General features: G+C 43.4%; 1 protein-coding gene across 1 annotated transcript in view; it reads right to left on the bottom strand.

Annotated features, from left to right (window-relative positions):
* Nucleotides 1-20,976, bottom strand: part of sez6a (seizure related 6 homolog a) — an 81,848-nt gene that overhangs the window by 59,785 nt on the left and 1,087 nt on the right. Inside the window, exon 2 of the mRNA XM_076274911.1 lies at nucleotides 20,604-20,741. Coding sequence (XP_076131026.1) covers nucleotides 20,604-20,741 — 138 coding nt within the window. The remainder of the gene's footprint in view (nucleotides 1-20,603; nucleotides 20,742-20,976) is intronic.

Genomic DNA, 20,976 nt, shown 5'->3' with positions numbered 1-20,976 from the left:
ACTACAGCACAGTGGGTCTCTGGCTTGTGGGTTGGAATATGGCTTCATTTCTTTAGCAGATAATCATCAGTGGAGAGCTGAGCATAAAAAAGAAGAAGAAAGGGATTTATCTTCTGCCCCCAGGCAGCTGCCTGGCTGATGTGGACATTATAAAAATAAGATGTAAGTAGATTTTGATGTGAGTGATTGTGAGTGGTAGAGACTGCTCTGTTCTTGTCAAATTGTGACAGCGTGGCCCATGCCGTCTCTAAATCATCTCCTGAGTGGGCGCTGAATTATTGAGTGTCTGGGAGAGAGAGTGCCAGACAAAAGGACAGAAAGAGAAAAGGATAGAGGAAAGAGAAAGAAAGACGGAAAGAAAGAAGGAAAAGAAAGAAAGACAGAGAAAGAGAGAACAAAATATTCTGATTCTGTTTTCTTTTATCTGTTGATGATGTGTGTTGTAATGTAATTACTACTACTTATGCAATACAAGTGCCTACTTGTCATGACAACACATATTTTGAATTTGAAAGAGAGAGAGAGAGAGAGAGAGAGAGAGGAGAGAGAGAGAGGAGGATGAAGATTGGTAGGGGTACTTTGACAGTGGGAATAATTAGATTGGACCAGGATCCTGGACACAAGAAAGATCCACTGAATCACCAGCACACACACACACACACAAACAAACAGAAACTCTTGTAAACAAACAGACACTCATACACAGAGACACACACACACACACACACACACACACACACACACACACACACACACACACACACACACACACACACACACACACACAAATACACACAGAAGCACTTATGTTCAGACACACACTCATACACACTGTTCCTGAAACTACATTCTTTGGTCCATGCTCTGTTATCGCATAGTTTCATCTTTTTGTTTTCCCCGTTGGTGGCTGCGTTCTCATCCCCATCCTTTTAATTAACTTCTCTGAGTCTGTCGCATCCTACAGAGAGGAAACCATGAAGGCTGATACATGGGAGCTTACTGGAGCTTGCTGTCAGGAGACAAAGAGCCCTTTACACAACAGTACCGTCTCAAAGAAAAGAGCTCAAAAAGCTCAAAAACATCAGAACCAGCAAGGCAAGATGTCTCCCCTAAAGATAAGTGCAGAATTAGTCAGACAAATAGAAGGCAGAGTTTCTCTACTAACAGGTGATAAGTTATCCAAATTGCTGTCTCCTCTCCTCCCCAATCTGTTCATACCTGTTAATTACCGGTACTTAATTATTACTGTAAGCAAGCACAATGCACTTTTCACAGGTGGTGGTCAGGTGGTCAGGTTTAGGGACAATAACATTCAGTATAATAAGTATATATACTCTTTTGATCCCGTGAGGGGAAATTTGGTCTCTGCATTTATCCCAATTCGTGAATTAGTGAAACACACTCAGCACACAGCGAACACACATTGAGGTGAAGCACACACTAATCCCGGCACAGTGAGCTGCCTGCAACAACAGCGGCTCTCGTGGAAAAGTGAGGGGTTAGGTGCCTTGCTCAAGGGCACTTCAGCCGTGCCTGCTGGTCGGGGTTCGAACCGGCAACCCTCCGGTTACAAGTCCGAAGCGCTAACCAGTAGGCCACAACTGCCCCAATAACATACTTATTAAACAGTATGTATACATTTTCATTATTGTTTACCTCTCAACTAGAGAAAGACAACAATTCCAATGCTATTTTTCTCTGCCCTAGCTCTGTGATGATGTTGGTTGATGTTGGATGTTGGATCTTTTTCCAGATCCAAAACAGCCCTAAAGCACCTGAGTGTGTGTAATGGGTGGCATGGGTGACAACACAGTGGTGAGTGCTGGTGGGGTGTGTGTGTGTGTGTGTGTGTGTGTGTGTGTGTGTGTGTGTGGGTGTGTATGTGTGGGAAGGGTTGAAAGCGTGCGGTTTGACATTGGCACCAAACGAGACTGAGCTCAAGGCGCGAGAGAAGCACCAGTACCCAGGAAGAAGAAGGCCCAGAAGTAGAGCAGGTACAGTAGCTATGGCATGTGTGTGTGTTTGTATGTGTGTGTGTGTGCGTATGTGTGTGTGTGTGTGTGTGTGTGTGTGTGTATGTGTGTGTGCGTGTGTGTGTGAGAGAGAGAGAGAGAGAGAGAGAGAAAGAGACAGAGAGAGAGATAAAGGCCATTGAGCAAATGTTGAGTGTAAATTTCTTTTCTCTCAGCTCAAACAGACATGCAGCTCACAAGAGACGAGCATGGTGGAGCAGAAGTGCCATCACGCCTGACAATCGGTTGTTGGAAGTCTGTCGCTTTGGATAAAAGTGTCTGCTAAATACCAGTCAGCTTTAGCTATATAACTTTATATAAAACAGACAGCAGAGACTCTTAGCCTTACGGTTAGCAATCGGCCTCCGACTCACATAGACACCAGTTCAAACCCCACCAGTGGACTTGTTACACTTCCACAGGACTTGCTACACAGAGGTAAGTTATATGGCGTACTGTATGTGTCACTTTAGTGTCAGATGTTGACCTTTGACCCAGAGAAAGCAAATGAAGAGTGCAGATGCAAAAGCCTCTAAACGCCACCTCCGTCAAAAATGTGATAACGATGGTGAGTGAATGCTCTCCACACATAGTATTATGTTAATCAAATAATTTCGCTTCCAAACCCGTTATATACCATTCTCTTCTTGGTCTGACATAACGATTTGTAGGCAAAAACCTATAGCAGCCTGATAAAAAAATGCTAAGGTAAGCGATGTTGGGTAACGTCACTTCTGCTGACCTTCAAACAAAACAGAGAGCTAGATCGCCCCTCCCTCCCGTGCAACTGAAATTCTTCAAATGCACAAAAACGATAAATATACAAGAAAAATGCAATAATGACATTCTTACTGCTGTCAGATTATTGTTGCTGATTTGATGCTGAATACAGAAATAGAATATGTAGCACTGTAGGATCTCTGTTTTTAGAGGCTGAAAAGCCATGTGCCAGCGCACGGACTCCAGAGAGCTCCACAATGCATGCTGTATGCTGGTATGGCTGTCATTTCTGATGGACTGTTTTTAGTGATGGTGCTGCTGGTGCTGCTCATGAGTCAGCAACAGAGGCAATAAAAGCAAAGTGCAAACGCCTCGCTCTTTGATGTTGATAAATGGCAGCCCATTTTTTTAAATCTGATAAATTCATACACTTTCAAAACTGGGGGTTGGCAGCTGACACTGCTGTGTCCCACTGTGTTTGGTTCGTAAATAATGTTTTCAAATCTTGGAATCAAAGAGGTTTACTACTGGGACACTAGGTCACACTAGAACTATGGTACTGCAGCATTTGGTGTTCAGGGGTGCTACAAGTGGTGTTACGGGCTCATAAAACAGGCTCATACACACAGAAATCACACTGTGGAGGAATGGGTAGTGTTATCTCTTATAACCATGTGTGAGGGCCAGTGTTTACAATTCTCCAGGGGTACTACAAGCGGCGCTGCAGGGTCCCATGGTATCCAGTGCAAACACGTACAGTAATTTCCTGTGTAGCCGCATTGTGCATAAGCTGCAGGACAGTGTTTTATGCCAGTTAAAAGAAACAAACCCATATTAATACCATATTAACTGCCCCCATGTATTAACCCTTATAGCTGAAGAAATTTTGCAAAATCAATGTATAAGCCGCGGCTAATAGTTGGGAAATTATGGTACAGAGTGTACTTATGAGAGACCACTCTGCAGAGGAATGGGCTGTGGTCATATCTTATGCCATGTTTTGGTGTGCAGGCGAGCAGCACTCCAACTGCGTTTCCGATTCGTTTTCGGTGGACAGCACTAGACCTCCAAGAGGCATTGTGTGCTTCGATCACTCAAACCACATGCTACTGCACAGGTGGTCTGGGAAGCATTTGACCACAAAGGCTATCTTAGTGTAAACATTGTGTTCTGATGTGTCTCTGTCCTTTCACCCCTTCTGTAGCACAGACACCCAATGCAACCCAACGCAGACTCAAGTGGTCAGCTGGACACATTGTAGACACGATAGACGTAAACGACAACGTGTTTCGCCTGTCCACATGTGATCCAATCATTACATTACATTTAGCAGACACTTCTTGACCAAAGTGACTTACATATGTCAGCTATATTACAAGGGATCACATTGTCCCCGGAGCAACTTGGGGTTAAGTGCCTTGCTCAAGGGCACAACGGTGGAAGCCGGTAATTGAACCGACAACTTTCAGGCTACTGCACGCTAGCCCAGCTCCTTAACCACTACACTACCACCGACCAATCACGACAAGGCATTTTAAAACTAAAAAATGGGGCCTCTGTTGTAAGATCGGTGCATCCCTGTTCTCCTTGGAACTGGCCTTAATGACTAGCAGCAAAAACTACCATCTTTGCTACATAAACTTTGAAGACTCCAGATGTGAAACAAGGTAGCCCTGCATGAAGAAAGCTTCTCAAACGGTGGCTGAATCTCTGCCATGTTCTGTGTTCTGTGGAAAAGCCCATATACTTTTTTCAGTTTATGTTCAAATCTCTGGGCATGAAACAGTTTCTCTCTCCCAGCAGATGCTGCTAGCAAAACCCTCAATTAAAATGTTCTGCTTGAGCCCCAGTGAAAAAATCAAATCGCAGGGCCATTTTGTGAATATCGATCGGATCGGGAGGGGGCGGTTCTGCTGGTCACTGCTGGAGAAACTCCAGACCTGTAATTGTGTTTTCCTGTAGGCCATATGCTAGCCCTGGAGACCGCCGCATGTCTCTATCGATTCTGGAACACCTCCCTTGTGATGTAAATAAAATTTCCATGGCGAAGAATAAGAGCCTGCCCTGCCATCACAGCTTCGACGGCAGATGCCCAGCCTGCTCACTACCAGCTAGCCACAGCATTCACTCTCACTTCCCAACCAAGCTCTGGTTCTGTCTCTGCTTCCCCACAAGAAACATGCTCTGGTGTCTCAATTAGTCTGTTGTAAAATTGCTGTGTAGAAGTAATAAGATGCTCGTACCCCTGGAGTTGGTAACATACGTCCCCACGGCTGTGATTACCTGAAGCAATCTGCCTCTGACTGAGGGCCGGAGGCTGAATAACAGCCATGGGTATATCCTTTACCGGCCTCATAAACAGGAGTGTCGTATGGCTTAAGTAGCCAGATCAGACATAGATTGGGCCCAGACAGACATGTGTTGGATCCGCCACATCGGATCTGGGGCTTTATTCTGATGCAACGTCATCCGCGACATGATGTCACACGCTGACATGCAACTTTGATTGTGAGCCTCAAAAAGCGAAAAAGTAAACTATTTCTTTTCCAAGTCTCTCTGCGTGTGACAGCTGACAGACTGAGTTACGTTTAACAGACAGCCCAAACAGCAATCGTTAATCTTGCGCAGTGACAGAAGCAATTCTGGAGCTCTTTTGATGTACTGGCTGGGGAGAAACATTCCCTGGCAGCCCTATTCTGTCAGCGCCACTGCAGCCCAACACCAAAACACGGCTGACATTTCTCTCTAAACTGACTGAACTGAGGAGATGCTATTACATGTAACTGTGGTGGAGGCTAAGGGAAAGCAAGCACACAGATAGATTAAATAAGTTCAGAAAGTTATATTTCTCTTTATTCTAGTGTGTTCTACAAAATAATTCACATCAGTAATTACCCAGTAGGCACTGGCGGTATACTGTCTGTATTTAAATTGCATTATGTGTGGTAAATGGTTACCTTAAAGCACAAATGTGAACCTATCTATAGCCATTTGACACTTCTGCTCAGGAGAGGGAGGACACACTCACACACACACACACACACACACACATTTAACACTTCTGGCCATGAGCGAGAGAAGAGGAGAAAAGCTACGCTGACCGCTGACATTTCGTTACAGCATCATATAGGACAATGCACTTCATCATATATGTAGAGTAGACACACACACACACACACACACACACACACACACACACACACACACACACACACACACACTCACACCTCCTGCACTCTAAAATGTATTTCCTGTCACTTTGAATTTCCTACATGCATTAAATCTCCTAAATGCTTTGCTGAACAGCAATCCCCTAATGAATTGGAGCACGGCTCTGAACTGTAATATCCATAAACCCACAAACCCTTCTGCTCTCAAGGAGGAACCAAACTATTTTATCTCTCTGTTCTACCCAGCAGGAGTGTATTGACTTCAGATGGGGAGAGAGAGATGAGTCTCTATGTGGGTTCGACAGAGATGAAAGCTTGTGACTCAAGCGTGGTTGGACATGTTGAGATAGAGAGAAAGAAAACATGATGGCAAGATGGAGTGATGAGGATTGAGAAAGAAAACAAGGGAAGTTATATCTGTCAACATGACCAGCAAGCCTCAGATCTGTGGGAGTGACGACGACTCAGTATGACACAATCAGTGCATAGACAGAGACACACACACACAGAGAGAGAGAGAGAGAGAGAAACAGACACATCTGGGACTTATGAGTGTGAAACAACCCCTGGAGAAAAGGGGCCTTCATCTCTTTTTAACAACACAAACAACTGGATGTGCATTTGTGTGATGTTTATTTATTTGTTTACTTTTAAGGGAATGGACGTACATTTTTTCAAAACGTTTGTGGATACTCTTCTGGCATGAGGGATACAAACTGGCTGACCCTGGCCAGAGTTAGCTTTTCACACACACACACACACACACACACACACACACACACACACTAGCGCATTCAACTCTGCACTCCAGCGGAATATCAATGCCCTCTCATCAATGGGCACTTTTACATGAGAGATGGCTGATCAGTTGTCCCCCTCCCCTCCCTCCTATAGGCTCTATGGAGGAACTGAGAGTAACTACTTGTTGAGATTAAACAACATGTCTGGCACAGTTCTAAAACCTCTCACTATTGTTGACACGGGTCAGGGATCTCATCTCCTCCACTATGATGTCTTGAAAAGAAATTAGCCTAAATGCCTATCAACAGCTTGTGCTGGCTTTCAGATAAAAAAAAAAAAAAAACATCCTATTGCAGCAGAGAGGTCCCAAAGTTGCATAAATTCATACTATTACAGTAGGTCCCTATATGACTTAGAAACATAGATGCTGTTGTGAATGCCCTTCAGCAGATACCATCACACCCATAGATATACTGTATACGATCACACCGGTGTGATGAGAATGTTGGAAAACGTTCTAAAGAATATCTAGGTTCATGGAATTCAACAAGGAATATTGTTGCGATACGGAATCTTTTGTTAGTGTTCAAAACTCTGCTGCTGAAGGGTTAAGATACATGAAAGCAGAGTGACTCAGTGGAACAATTCTACTGCATGACTTTGTTCTCAATGCAATAAAGTATCTATCTATCTATCTATCTATCTATCTATCTACAGTATCTAAGACAGCTTCCTGATACTCATTGGGCATTGGGTAATACAAATTGGCTAAAATGTAGAATGAAGATGTTCATGTAACATCACATCAAGGCACAAGTTGGTTAGTTGACAGGTGTGTGTTGTTGACAGGTGTGTGAGACATCGATATTTTCGATTCAACAGGTTATTCATAAAAACAGTGAACAAAATTAAAGAAGTTAATGTGGCCGTGTCAAGGACAGGCATGTCATCTCTGCAGCCATCTTATTAAAGTGTTCTGAGTCCATGTCATCGCTCTGTTGATGAGGCGAAGGACTGGACACACCCTCTGCGTCCCCTCCTCTGATCAGCCCATCGCCAGTCTGGCCCAGAGTTTCTTTAAGTAGGGCCATAACTTCCCTCCTAGCCATTACGGCCACTCTCGCCGTTCCAATTCAGCGGTTGCCTAGCGATCAAACATTCTCGCTCTGAGTCATAATGGGGCCTATGAGCTCATAAACTGTGACCTCGTGTCGGAATGGAACCGGAATGGCAAAAAGACACTTTTAGAACAACAGATGGAGACGGAAACACTCTGTACAGACAGAAAGAGTGTGTGTGAGAGAGAGTTCTGCCATTAGGTGGCTGGAAAGCATTTACGTATCTGGCAAAATTTGAATGTTTTTTTTTAATTATTTATTGTAGGCACTTCCTGGAAAGGCATGCTTTTAATCTCATTTCCTTTTTAATCATTTAGTTTCCTTCTAATTAGAGCTAATTGATGGAGGGGAGTAATCTCGAATCTTTGAAGTATCTCGTTCTGCTCTCTTCAGACACCCAGTGTGGTCAACAGTGCAAAAAGCTCTTAGCACCATACCAAATGAATGTGCTGCTTTTTACGGATAAGGTTGCATGCCTTTACTATGTGAATGTTACAAACACTGCTTTCAGTGAATGCTGTCCCTGTTCTCAGTTTCATTTCCATAAACCCATATACTGCAGTGCTATTATTAAGGTAGTGTAGATGTTCTCTCCAATGTTTCTGGATACAATCAATTTTATGTTTATGTTAACGGTATTTAGCAGATGTGTTTGTCCAAAGTGACTTACAATAAACATTAATATTACAATAACAGTTTTCTAGTAAAATCAAATAACCTAAAAAATACCAATATTATTATTAGACGGATTAAATGGAATAATAACAATAACCATAAACATACAGTATACAAACCACGACTGTAAGGAAAAAAATAATTTGTTGGAAAAAAGGAAATAATCAATAAAGTTGTGTTCGTTTACCTAATATAATAATCCAGCCACAGGGGGAGCTAACATTTGTTCATCAGGCATATGTGGCATTTGTTCATCAGGCTAACTGCATGGAGTGTCATAAAGTAATATCAGTATTGATTTGATTTTGGCTGAACAATCCTCCAAAGTTTGGCCACAGGGAGACAGTCTCAGGCACATTTATGGCTCAAAGTGGGACAAAATAGGCTATACACTCCCCCGACCCGTACACACTCCATGGCTTAATTAATACCGTAAGGTTAAAGAGTGCTGACCATAGTTCACTGATGCTGACTGAACATCTTATATAGCAGCTACTCTATGTTCAGAGTCATCTGCTATATATAGTATTAAATAGATAGTAAGTAAGCAAGAGGATTCTATTCATTCTATTAATCATTTATATTTCTTTATTTTAGGCAATATGAATTTGCTATAAACTGTTAATTGTAATGTTAATGTAATGTTTATTGTTGTCATTGTAAGTTGCTTTAGACAAAAGCATTTGCTAAGAACCACAAACATAAACATACAGTAAACATGCACTATATGATGGTACTACATAAGTGTCCGGTATACAGAACATAGCATAATCTTTCATACACAGACAGTGGTAGCAACAGACTCGCACAGTCAGTGGCAGCCACAGCAGCAGCATTAGCAGCAGCTTTAGCAGTGCCTGTGATGAGGTGTATGTCTGTCAATCTCCCCCCACACACTGTGCCTGTCTGCAGCAGGATCCCCGTGACTAATAGCCAATAAGGCGCTATCATTAGCCCGAGTCAAGCTGCTTCCTGGCAAATTGAAATGTGAGCGATCGGCCCCGCTTCATGGCTTCTTAACCAGCAAAGTGGGGGTGATATTATCTATAAACGGATGATGCTGCTACCTCTACCTCTGCTCACAAGTCTTAAAGAGAATGTGCTGGAAGGAAGCAAGAAAATAACACACACAAACACACACACACACACACACACACACACACACACACACATATGAGCACACACACACACAGTTATAAACAGTCGCCAGTTATAAACATTTAGTCATGCTTGATATTATGGTCTTCTTGTTACATTGTAATTCCACAGATAGGTGCTGTGTAACTTAAGCCATGACAACACTTTGAAGCATCACTAGTATAGACCAGGGTTAGGTTTCATTCAGGGGACAGGATTGAGGTTTAGGAAAACATAACTTCCTAAGGCTTGTGCTGTTACATAGCCTGGAAATACCCATACGACCTTTTGACAAATTTGGGATTTGCTTTGCAGGTCAGTCTGGTCAAGAGGCCATTAACGCCCATTTACAATGTCCCTAAAACACGGGCACGCAAATACAATCACTAATCTGGCACATAATCTGGTGTATTTCTTTGGAATTGAGGGACACTTGAGGCTTCACTTTTGAAATGATTTGGTAAGAGTTCATTTACCAATATAAGTTTAATTTCACTGCTAGTTACGCCACTGCTGGAAGTCGTAAGTTAATGAACCTTTTCCAGACCCACTCCCAATTGTACAAGTGTGAAGATCTGGGTGTTCCCAGGCTAGCTGTTACACTCACTGATCATTTGTGTTACACTCTAGTTGATGGCATATTTGCAATGCAACAAGTCAACACAGGATAATATTGTTGTTACCAACAATTGTTATGCCATCCTTTATTTCTACATTATTAGTGAGGCTAAAGTCTTCCTCCGGATGAAATTACGGTGCCCGGTGTGTGTGTGTGTGTGTGTGTGTGTGTGTGTGTGTGTGTGTGTGTGTGTGTGTGTGTGTGTGTGTGTGTGTGTGTGTGTGTGTGTGTGTATGTGCGTGTGTGTGTATTTGTGTTGCTTCTGAGATCGGTAATACTGCTCGACATGTCTGGCTCTGCCACAGGGCCTCCTGGCCCTGGATGTAACAGATTTAACACAAAGGCCAAACGCTCCCTTACCCTCACAGATGGCATTTCGGAGGGCATCAGAGATTTGGCACTGGCACCTCTCTCTCCTCATGCTGATCAGCATGCTGACATATGAAGCTCTCTCTCTCTCTCTCTCTCTCTCTCTATCTATCTATTTATCTATCTATCTATCTATCTATCTATTTATCTCTATCTCTATCTATCTATCTATCTATCTATCTATCTATTTCTCCCTATCTATTTCTATCTCTATCTCTTTCTCTCTGTCTCTCTCTATCTATGACTATAAAGAATATAAAGAACATAATGGTAGGAGCAATAGCATTACTATTTTAGTGATAAGCCAGAACTGTGAAATACAGTTTTTCTCAGTTGCTTTGGTGCTTTTCTCACATCACTATTAACATTTGCACAGCAGTTAGTGCAATTCTCAAAACAATTAGTGCAAACTGCAAAACCTAGTGGATGACCTGCAAAAGCACGTCACTTGCTCAAAATGGATAGTCCATTCCTCAAAAGCAGGTATTCATGTCAATGAAACTGTCAGTGTCATCAAAATGAGAAGTCTTTGACACCATTGTTTATGAACAAGATAGTCAAATGGCTTTGTCATGTTTTCCTTATGACAGTTCTCTCAGTGTTTTCCAATGCAAAAAAAGGTCAGAACTCGGTGACACTACCTGAACATGCTCAAGACAGCACTATACAGTACTTGTACAGGCATTTGAAATCTACAGTAAAGTTACACATTTCTGTAGTTAGGTGAGTAAGTGAGTACAAGACACTGAATACGTACATTTTTACTGTATGCCCTTTGCAATTCTACAGCATTGTGACAGAATTTGATAACTAGTTCAACAATTTTGTATGTAATGACTCAAGCAATGAAATGAAGACTATTAGTTTTATTGGGAACGACTATTCAGCATTCATAAGTATAGTTCATTTTGACTGACATGACATAAGCAAATGATAATGTTAAAAAACAGCAGATAATTGTATGAAAGCAACTGATACATGTCCAAAAGTATTTGTAATTTGTTCAGAGGAAGGAGAAATTGCTACTATGATGTGCATAAATGACTAAATGTTGTGGAGGTTGAACTAATAGTTATGAGAATTTTCATTCTGATCTGAAAAAAGCACCAAAGCGACTGAGAAAAACTGTAAATTAGAGCACTAGATCAAATACATCATCTCTCTCTCTCTTTCTTACACACACTCTCCCTCTCTTTCTTACACACACTCACCTTCTCCCCTCTTTCTCCCTCATCCTTTCTTTCTAATCCTTTCTTTTTCACCCCCCTCTCTCCCTCATCCTCTCTTTCTGCTTCATCCCCTGTTCCTCTGAGGGAACATCTCTCATTGTCACCTGTTTACATGCACCCGGGGCATTTGGACCCATATGGTACGGGCGATGTAGCCAGCTCCGCTACAGTATATTAATATTAATGTGTCATCGAGGCATCCATATTTCCTGTTCTTTGACATTGAACAACTTGCTTTTGGGAATCCGGCGTTATTACCCTACTGCCTATATGCTACCTTAGGACACTACAATAGCCCCTTGTGTAGTCAGACAAGCAAATCTTCCTCTCTGTTTCTTTCCCAAAGCCCTGCTACTTATTAGCCCATGAAAGCCCAGCTCTCCACAACTGCAATAGTCTGGGTGCATGTTCTGCTGAAATTGCCTTTATGCTTGTTGACAGGGGGATGTCAGCGTGCCAGGTCTGCTGGAAGCCCTGTGAGTACACAAGTCTGGGAGCACAAGCAGAGTAAACAATGAAGCAAAGCGCTGTGTCTATCGGGCGCCCAGGAGAACCCTATATCAGAGCAGACACTGATGGATGAAGCTCTGCACCTCTCCCCTCATCTCTTCTTTCCTCTCCTTCCCTCCGTCTCCTCTCCTCTTTCCTCCACTCCATTCCTCTCCTTTCCTCCCCTCCTCTCTTCCCTGAACTCCACTTTCCTCTTCCCTCCTCCCCTCTCCTCTCTCTTTTCCTCCACCCCCCTCTCACCCGTCTCCTCTCCTTTTCTCCCATCTCCTCCACTCTTCTCCCCTCTCCTCCACCTCCATTCTCCTCTCCTCCTCTCCCCTCCTCAGGCCTGTTAGACAGCAGTAGCGCTGCAAGCCCTGGCAGGACCATTTTCACAGATAAAAGGTGGGCTCCTGGAGGAATTATCTCTGGTCAGAGGAGCCGCAGGGGCCGGACAGGTGGGTAAATATTTTGAGTCTGTCAAACACCCGGCCTGCTTGAGGAGGCAGGGAGGGGGCCCGGGGGGAGGGAGCCCTGCACAGAATGTAAATGATGGTGGAACAGATGAGTTTGTGTTCATCAGATTAGCAGGAGCGTGAATTCAGAAGCAAAACTGGCACAGAAGAAGGACAGAGTATTCCCCTTTAGTCTTTACCGAGTGTTCCTGGAGATGCCTGCCTCTGAAATACATCAAAGAGTCTGGGAAATATTTTTCAATTTCATTAAAAAAAATATGAAAAATAACCACAGTGTCTAAACAGTGTACAGAATGTAATTGCTGAAAAGAATGGACAGTGTATACAATGAGCATGTGTGCCTCTAGCACTGCACCGCATGCTTCCTCATTTAAATACTCTAATGCAGTTCAGTTTTTTCATAGGGTTTTCAGGTATGTCAAGTCAAGTCAAGTCAAGTCAAGTTTATTCATATAGCGCATTTCATACACAGAGGTCATGTGCTTTACATCAACAAAAGCAAACAGTAATAACAAATAAAAGCATAAAAGGGCAGTATAGTCAAATAATAGTTCAGTATGGTAACCTGAGGTCTTACAACTGAAATCACAGTTGAAGAGTTGAAAGAGTCAACGCTTTATACCATTCCTTGGGCAGGAAGGCACTGAGGGAATCAATGAGAGAGACTCAAGCATGTCTTTATGAGGGAGACTGAAGCATGTCTTTATGAGGAAAGTGACTGAAGCATGTCTTTATGAGGGAGACTGAAGCATGTCTTTATGAGGGAGACTGAAGCATGTCTTTATGAGGAAAGTGACGCAAGCATGTCTTTATGAGGGAGACTGACGCATGTCTTTATGAGGAAAGTGACTGAATCATGTCTTTATGAGGAAAGTGACTGAAGTATGTCTTTATGAGGGAGACTGAATCATGTCTTTATGAGGAAAGTGACTGAAGCATGTCTTTATGAGGGAGACTGACGCATGTCTTTATGAGGAAAGTGACTGAATCATGTCTTTATGAGGAAAGTGACTGAAGTATGTCTTTATGAGGGAGACTGAATCATGTCTTTATGAGGAAAGTGACTGAAGCATGTCTTTATGATGAAAGTGACTGAAGCATGTCTTTATGAGGAAAGTGACTGAAGCATGTCTTTATGAGGGAGACTCAAGCATGTCTTTATGAGGGAGACTGACGCATGTCTTTATGAGGAAAGTGACTGAAGCATGTCTTTATGAGGAAAGTGACTGAAGCATGTCTTTATGAGGGAGACTGAAGCATGTCTTTATGAGGAAAGTGACTGAAGCATGTCTTTATGAGGGAGACTGAAGCATGTCTTTATGAGGAAAGTGACTGAAGCATGTCTTTATGAGGAAAGTGACTGAAGCATGTCTTTATGAGGGAGACTGAAGCATGTCTTTATGAGGGAGACTGAAGCATGTCTTTATGATGAGAGAGCGCACAGGCGTGCCTGTCCACTGCGGTGGGAAGAGGTGGGGACAGCGGCGGCGACACTAGAGGAGATGAGAGGAGCAGAGATGTGCATTCAGACAGGCTGCTGTCTGCTTAATGAGGAGGAATATGGCTCTGGGGACGAGCGACGCCCCTGAGGGTCCACAGACCCCCCCCCCCCCCCCCCCACACACACACACACACACACACACACTTCTCCTCTCATCTCCATATTTATTTATTTATTTATTTATTTATTATTGTTGCTGCTCCCCACTTGTATCTTGCTTTAAATAAGTGTCTAGCAAAGCAAATGAATAACTGGAAATGGCAAAGTATTTTGAAAAGGAAAAGTATAAATATAATAACTTATACTGTATGTATATTTTTATATATGAATGAGTACTTTGAGGTGTCTCCTCTCCCACTGTGCTGAACTGCATGGATATATTTTTTTATTATTGCTGTCTCATATTTTGTTTTGGGTTTTATTTGACTTCTATTTTATTATATTGGAGATGCACAAGGTTGTCTGCAAAGTGAAACAGGCTTCTGATGTATCTGCTTCCACCCACACAAGTGTCCAGGATGGGATCCCCTCCTCTCCTCTCCTCTCTCTCTCTCTCTCTCTCTCACACACACACACACACACACAGACACACATACACACACACACACAAATGTTCAGGATGGGATTCCCTTCCTCCTTTCATTTCCATGAAGAAATATCATCCGCATCTCTGTTGAGAAACCTTCCATTTCAAGGGCTTTGAATTTAATTTATCTCTCTTTCTCCCCCTTGTCTATTTCTCTCTCCCTCTCTCTCTCCATCTCTCTCACACACACACTGTCACATTAACCATTTATTTATGTCCACATGGAAGAAAATGATGCAGGGACACAAATAAAGATGCAGTAGAATACATACACAAACTTATGGACCAGTGACACACAGCAGGTCTTCACAATATCACTCAATAAGCATAATAGTGAGTTCTTAGGGGTATAAGTAACAACATCTCTGCCATATGTGGCAGCTGCCAATAATAGCAGAGTACTTTGCAAGCCGTTTAGCCCTCTTTTTGGTCTGCACCTATAGCCTAGCTCTGAGATGGTGTGTAGGAGTGGCTAGTATTTAATGATGCCCACGGGAACCCAGGTTAGAATCTGACCTGTGGTCATATCCTAATCCCATATCTCTCTCTCCCACTTACTTCCTGTCACTCTTCATTGTCCTATCCAAATAAAGGCAAAAATACCCAAAAGATATACTTAAAAAAAAAATGATTACAACATCTGGTGTATTAGCAAGCAGGTGGAGGAAAGTACTAAAATTACTATTGCAATGCTGAAACATGGATGGTTTTACAAGAGATTGTTTGTACATTCTTCAGGGTGGAAGATAGTTTGATATGTCACACACACAGACACACACACAAACACACACACACACACACACACACACAGTTACACCATTCAAGTAACTGTATTGGATTGCTTTCTGGCCCACTCAGTTTTGTTTCATGCCATTATGATTTTGGTCATTCATACCCTTAATTATTGCAGAAATTGGTAGGTTTATAGACCCTCCCAGGCATTAGAAAAGTGGTCAGTATTAATTAGTGGTGGTCATTTACCTGCAATTGCTTTTGATGGAATTTAAGAGGTCTTTAATTTAAAAAAAAAATAATATATGTAACAGAGGATAATTTCATTTTAGGATTGCACATGTGTGCAGGGGCTGAGTGGCAATCGGGACGATCGGGAGTTTTCCTGGTCGGCCGGCCGAGGAGTGTGCGCGGTGCGGGCCGGCCCATAGAGCTTTTATCGCGGCCGTGAGGCGTACGCGGCCATTGAAGTTATAGATGCATTAAGAATTTTCCGCAAAAATCTCCAAGATCTACACTTTAAAGTTTTGTGAAGTCCAACCAATATTTATACCACTCGCTCACTGTCTATATGTCATTAATGGTTACCCTGCACACTCATCTCTCCCATGCTGATTTTTGTGTAGGCTAGCCTTAATTTTTTATCTTAATTCATTTTTGTCTTATTAAGGCGTTATAGAACTTTCATGGTCACAAATAAAAAAAATGACAATTTAATTTGTTTGTTTGTTCTTAAATTAACGTAGGCCTAGGCTAGAATGGAGGAAAGCCTCCTGGGAATGGGGAATGTGTTTCTGGTTTATCCAATGAACCGATTGCAGGTCAAGTCTATTTACATAAATGTAAATGAGCGGCCCCTCGTCTAATGGCATGACCCTACAAGTGATCAAGTTCGAGGAAAACTTCAGGATTTTTGACAGTCGTCGGATTTGCGTGGTTTCTTGATGTTTTACACATGGATGGAAGGCAGAGAGAAAGGTTAGTGGAGCTAAAGCCTGACGTTATTGCTAGGCGGAAACTGGTACAAAGCTAGTCTTATGTTGATATGTAGGCCTAGCCTAATGACTAATTAGTGGGCCACTCAGGCTGATAAATGGTTTGTGGAACTCGTTGGAACTGTCTATATGTAAGCCTACAGTATATAGGCCTACTTTAATCATTCTCTACAAACCTATTCAAAGTGCCTGGTTTTCCAATTATTTAATTACCTGTGTTATTAGGTTGGCATTGTCTGTACCTAGGCTAGGCCTTTTTTAAATTTATACAGGCAACTATTGGAGTGATATGATACCCAGATACATGTCCTTGCGTGATGCTTGAAATTTCCATCCACCCACAAAGCTGTTTTTATACTGTACTTAAATATCTCCTTACGCTTTATTGAAAGTGCAATTGGCTTGTTGTATTGCATTAGCACTATCCATAGTTCCTTTCTCCAAATGTAGCCTATACGTAGCCTATTTAGTATTTTAAATTGACATATATTTAGTTTGTGCTATTGATGTGTGTGCATGTTGGGGGGGGGGGTCGGGTGTTGGGGGGGTGCCGTCAGAATTTTCCAGGTGGATTTTAGTGGCCCACTCCACCCCTGCATGTGTGTGTGTGTGTGTGTGTGTGTGATATGATATAGCGGTCTGACTCAGATAAAGTGAAGGGGCGCTCTGGAGAGTGGCTGAGCTCAGTCCTGTACTGAGGGGGGAATTATCAAACTCCATGAGAGGGGTCTATTCTCGTTCGGACTGTGGGCTGTGCAGTGTGTGTGTGTGTGGGGTAGGGGGTGGGGTGTTGATGTGTCTGCAGTAAGAGGGTTGCGATTTTGCTCTTTTGGGGGCAGAGAGCACGTCAGGAGGAATAATAAAAATAATCTGTGGCCCTCCACACCCACAACCCCCCCCCCCCCCTTTTTCTCCTTCCTCCTGCGCCAAGCCGGAAATGTCAAGACATTCAGAGGAAAACATTATTACAAGGTCAGGAAGGGCACACACCAGCACACAGCTCTGCAAAATGAGAGACAGACTCCCTCTCTCTTTCTTTCTCTCACCTCTCTCTCTCCCTCTATCTCTGTCTCTCTCATTTTCTCTCTTCTTATATCTCTCTTTCTCCTCCCTCTCTTTCCCCCTCTCTCTCACTCTCTCTTTCTCTCTTTCCCTCTCTCTCTCTCTTTCTCTCACTGTCTCTTGCCCTCCTTTCCTCTCTCCCCGCGCGTGTAGTCAGGGCTTTCTCAGGAAATCTCAGGAGAGTTCTGGGAGCCTGTTGAACTGCAGGCATAAGCTCCTGCTCATCACAGAGCCTGACCCTGCCACCTCCCCTGACACCACCTCACCCTCAGCACACAGACACAACTGAAGATGGCACATCTCAGGGAACAAGGGGCAAATCCAAGCACTGAAAACTGAGGTGCGTTCAAATCCGGCAGTTTGTGAACGTTTGTGGCAGACACTTTCTTTGTAAACATTCCATTTCAACGGCAACCCTTTGTTGAGTTCCCCTGTATGTTTGTGGAGAACTTGCCCTGAGTGTGCGCAAGCGTTGGTGGAGAACTCAAGCCAAACACAACAGTTCGAGGAGGCAAACAGAACAGTTTGCGAATGTTCGCCTATGTTTGCGAATATCAATGCAGCTCTGGCACTGAGGTGGGGTGCATGTGGACCAGCTTTGTGCCGGACTGTACCGGACTCTCAAGGTCAGTCATACTCTTTTCCCATGCAGCACTAGCCCCGCACCGGACCCAAACTGTAGCCCCACCGGACCCTACCGGACTCTCAAGGTCAGTCATACTCTTTTCCCATACAGCAGCTCTGGGCCGGACTCTACCGGACTGTGGAGGTCAGTCATGCTCCCCCATACAGCACTAGTCAACATTACATGTGGTGAGAAGTGGAAGTGTTGCTGTCAGCTCGGGTGTGGACCTTAAACCTGCTATTGCAAGTCCCTGTTGCTTTGGATCCCACTCACTTGACTTTACTACTTTTTCACACTCTACTAAGTTTGTTATTTATTAAAACTATTACCATTACTAATTACTATGATCTTGTGAATACTATTATTATTATTATTATTATTATTATTATTATTATTAACAAACTGTTAACAGTTATAATGTCAGATGGTGTATTCTTGTGCAGTATTTGTGCATGTCTTACTATCTTCATTCACAGTTTGGCTTTACTAATGATAAGAATGTGTTTTCCGTCAGCAAAACAGGTCTTTCCCCTCATATCAAGATCCATAAAGAATCAAGCCGTAGCATGGATCTCTTTCCAAGTCTTTCCAACATCAAGTTTTCTCTACAGAGTTATTGACAAGTCATTCAATATCAGCGCATCTGCTGATGATAGACTGCTGTTCAATAGCAGCACATCTGCAATCACTCAATGCTTCTCCCAGCATGCACTGGGCCACCCCTACATTCCTAATTGCAGTGCCTTACATGGGAAATGCCGTAGTCTAGTCACCCCCAATGCGTGATCACCAAGAGGGTGATACGTGATTTGGCAAACACATGCAGTGACTGTAAGCAGTGATCTCCAGGTGCACGCAGTCATTGTCACACTGGGGAAATTGCCTTTCCAATTTTCCTTGACAGTGGTGAACTTTGACCTCTGCTCTTGTCAGTTCTCGCTAAGAGCAGATTCACCTCAGGCTCTTGAATGCCAATGTGCTCTCTCCCCAACTCTCGCTCTCTCCCCCTCTTTCTCTTTCCCTCACTCTCCCCCTCTCCCTTTCTCTCTCCCCCTTTCCCTCTCTCTCCCTCTTTCTCTCCCCCTCTCTCTCTCGCTCTTTCTCCCCCTTCTCTCTTTCTCATATCAGACGCATTTGAAATTAAACAAGGCTAGATGTGATGGTACATAGACATACCTATTGATGTAAGGAGTGGGAGCAGTGGTACCAGTTTGAATCCAACCATCTCTAGTGTCTCATTTAGCTTCACTATGTGTGTACTGTTGAACAAAGTGGCCTTCATGAGTATGAACCGATTACAGTTTTTCTCAGTCGCTTTGGTACATTTCTCGAAATATCCTCGACATTTGCAAAACAGTAAGTGCATTTTTCAAAACAATTTGTACAAATAGCAAAACACCATGGATTACCTGCAAAAGCCAGTCTCTTGCTCAAAATCCTTAGTTCATCTCTCAAAAGTAAATATCTGTGTCAATGAACATGTCAGTGCCATCAAAATGACAAGGCCTTATGTCATTCTGTAGGGATAAGACAGTCAAATTGCTTAGTCATGTTGTACAGTGTACAGTACTCTGCAGGGATGTTCTGATGTAAACTATGGCTTAAGTTTTGATGACAATTGACAAAGGACGAAAAGGATCTCCTTCATTTACCCTCCCTCCTTCAAAACATCATCACCAGCTCCATCCTCTCTCCCCTCACACAAACACACACACACACTTTCATCAGCAAACCTGCCAAACAGGTGCACACCGGACAGGACAAGATAGAGAGGGAGAAAGAGAGAGAGAGAGAGAGAAACTGAGAGTTGTGTTCAGTTAAAGAATGTCATTAGGATAGACAGCAGTACCATCAAAGAGTGTGATGTGCTGAATTATTCATGTTAGTGTTAAAAGGACAAAAAGGCTGTGGGATGTGTGTGTGTGTGTGTGTGTGTGTGTGTGTGTGTGTGTGTGTGTGTGTGTGTGGAGAGAGGTTACTGCTGCGGAGTGATGAGTTGTCAACGTGAGATAAAGGTGGAGAAAGAACAACAGAGAAATGAAAGAGTGCTAGATAGAGTGCTGGCAGAAATGAAAGAGTGCTGGATAAACAGAGGAAGACGAGCAGCACACTCTTCCTCCGCGGCTCTCCAGGAGGGTCCGCTTTATTTGTTTATCTCTCCACCTATCTCACTCGCTTTTCCCCCTCTTCCTTCTCTCTCTCTCTCTCTCTCTCTCTTTTCTCTCCATTTTTCCTGCCGCCTTGGGAGCGTATGATTAAAACATCCAGGAGCGCCTGCTTTATTTGTCTACCTCCTCACCTCTCTTTCTTTCCCCCTTTCCCTCCTTTCCTCCCGTCTTTCTCTCACTCGTCTGTTCTCTCTGGTTTTGCGGCGCTCTCTCGGAGGCGTGTGATTGTGTGAAGCGAGAGGGTGACGTGGCCTCGGAGCTGTCAGCTTGGCTGGGAAGAAGGCGACGGCGGCTCAAGGTGAACCAGTAGCTCTCCACTTCAGGAGGAGAGGAGACAGACAGGGAGAGAGCCTGTGGGCGGCCAAGCACGTCTGACTCACACTGACGCGCGCACACACACACACACACACACACACACACACACACACACACAGACCAGCACACAGACAGACACACATACACACAAACACACACACACACGCACACACACACACGCACACGCACACGCACAAACAAAGACAGGCACACATACATACACACACACACACACAC

Source organism: Alosa pseudoharengus, unplaced genomic scaffold (genome assembly GCF_046254945.1).
Source record: "Alosa pseudoharengus isolate Yale_2024_CS ecotype anadromous, Long Island Sound unplaced genomic scaffold, YU_APseudo_1.1 YU_APseudo_1.1_scf_8, whole genome shotgun sequence".
Lineage (NCBI taxonomy): Eukaryota > Metazoa > Chordata > Actinopteri > Clupeiformes > Clupeidae > Alosa > Alosa pseudoharengus.
This window is presented reverse-complemented; position numbering and strand designations above follow the sequence as displayed.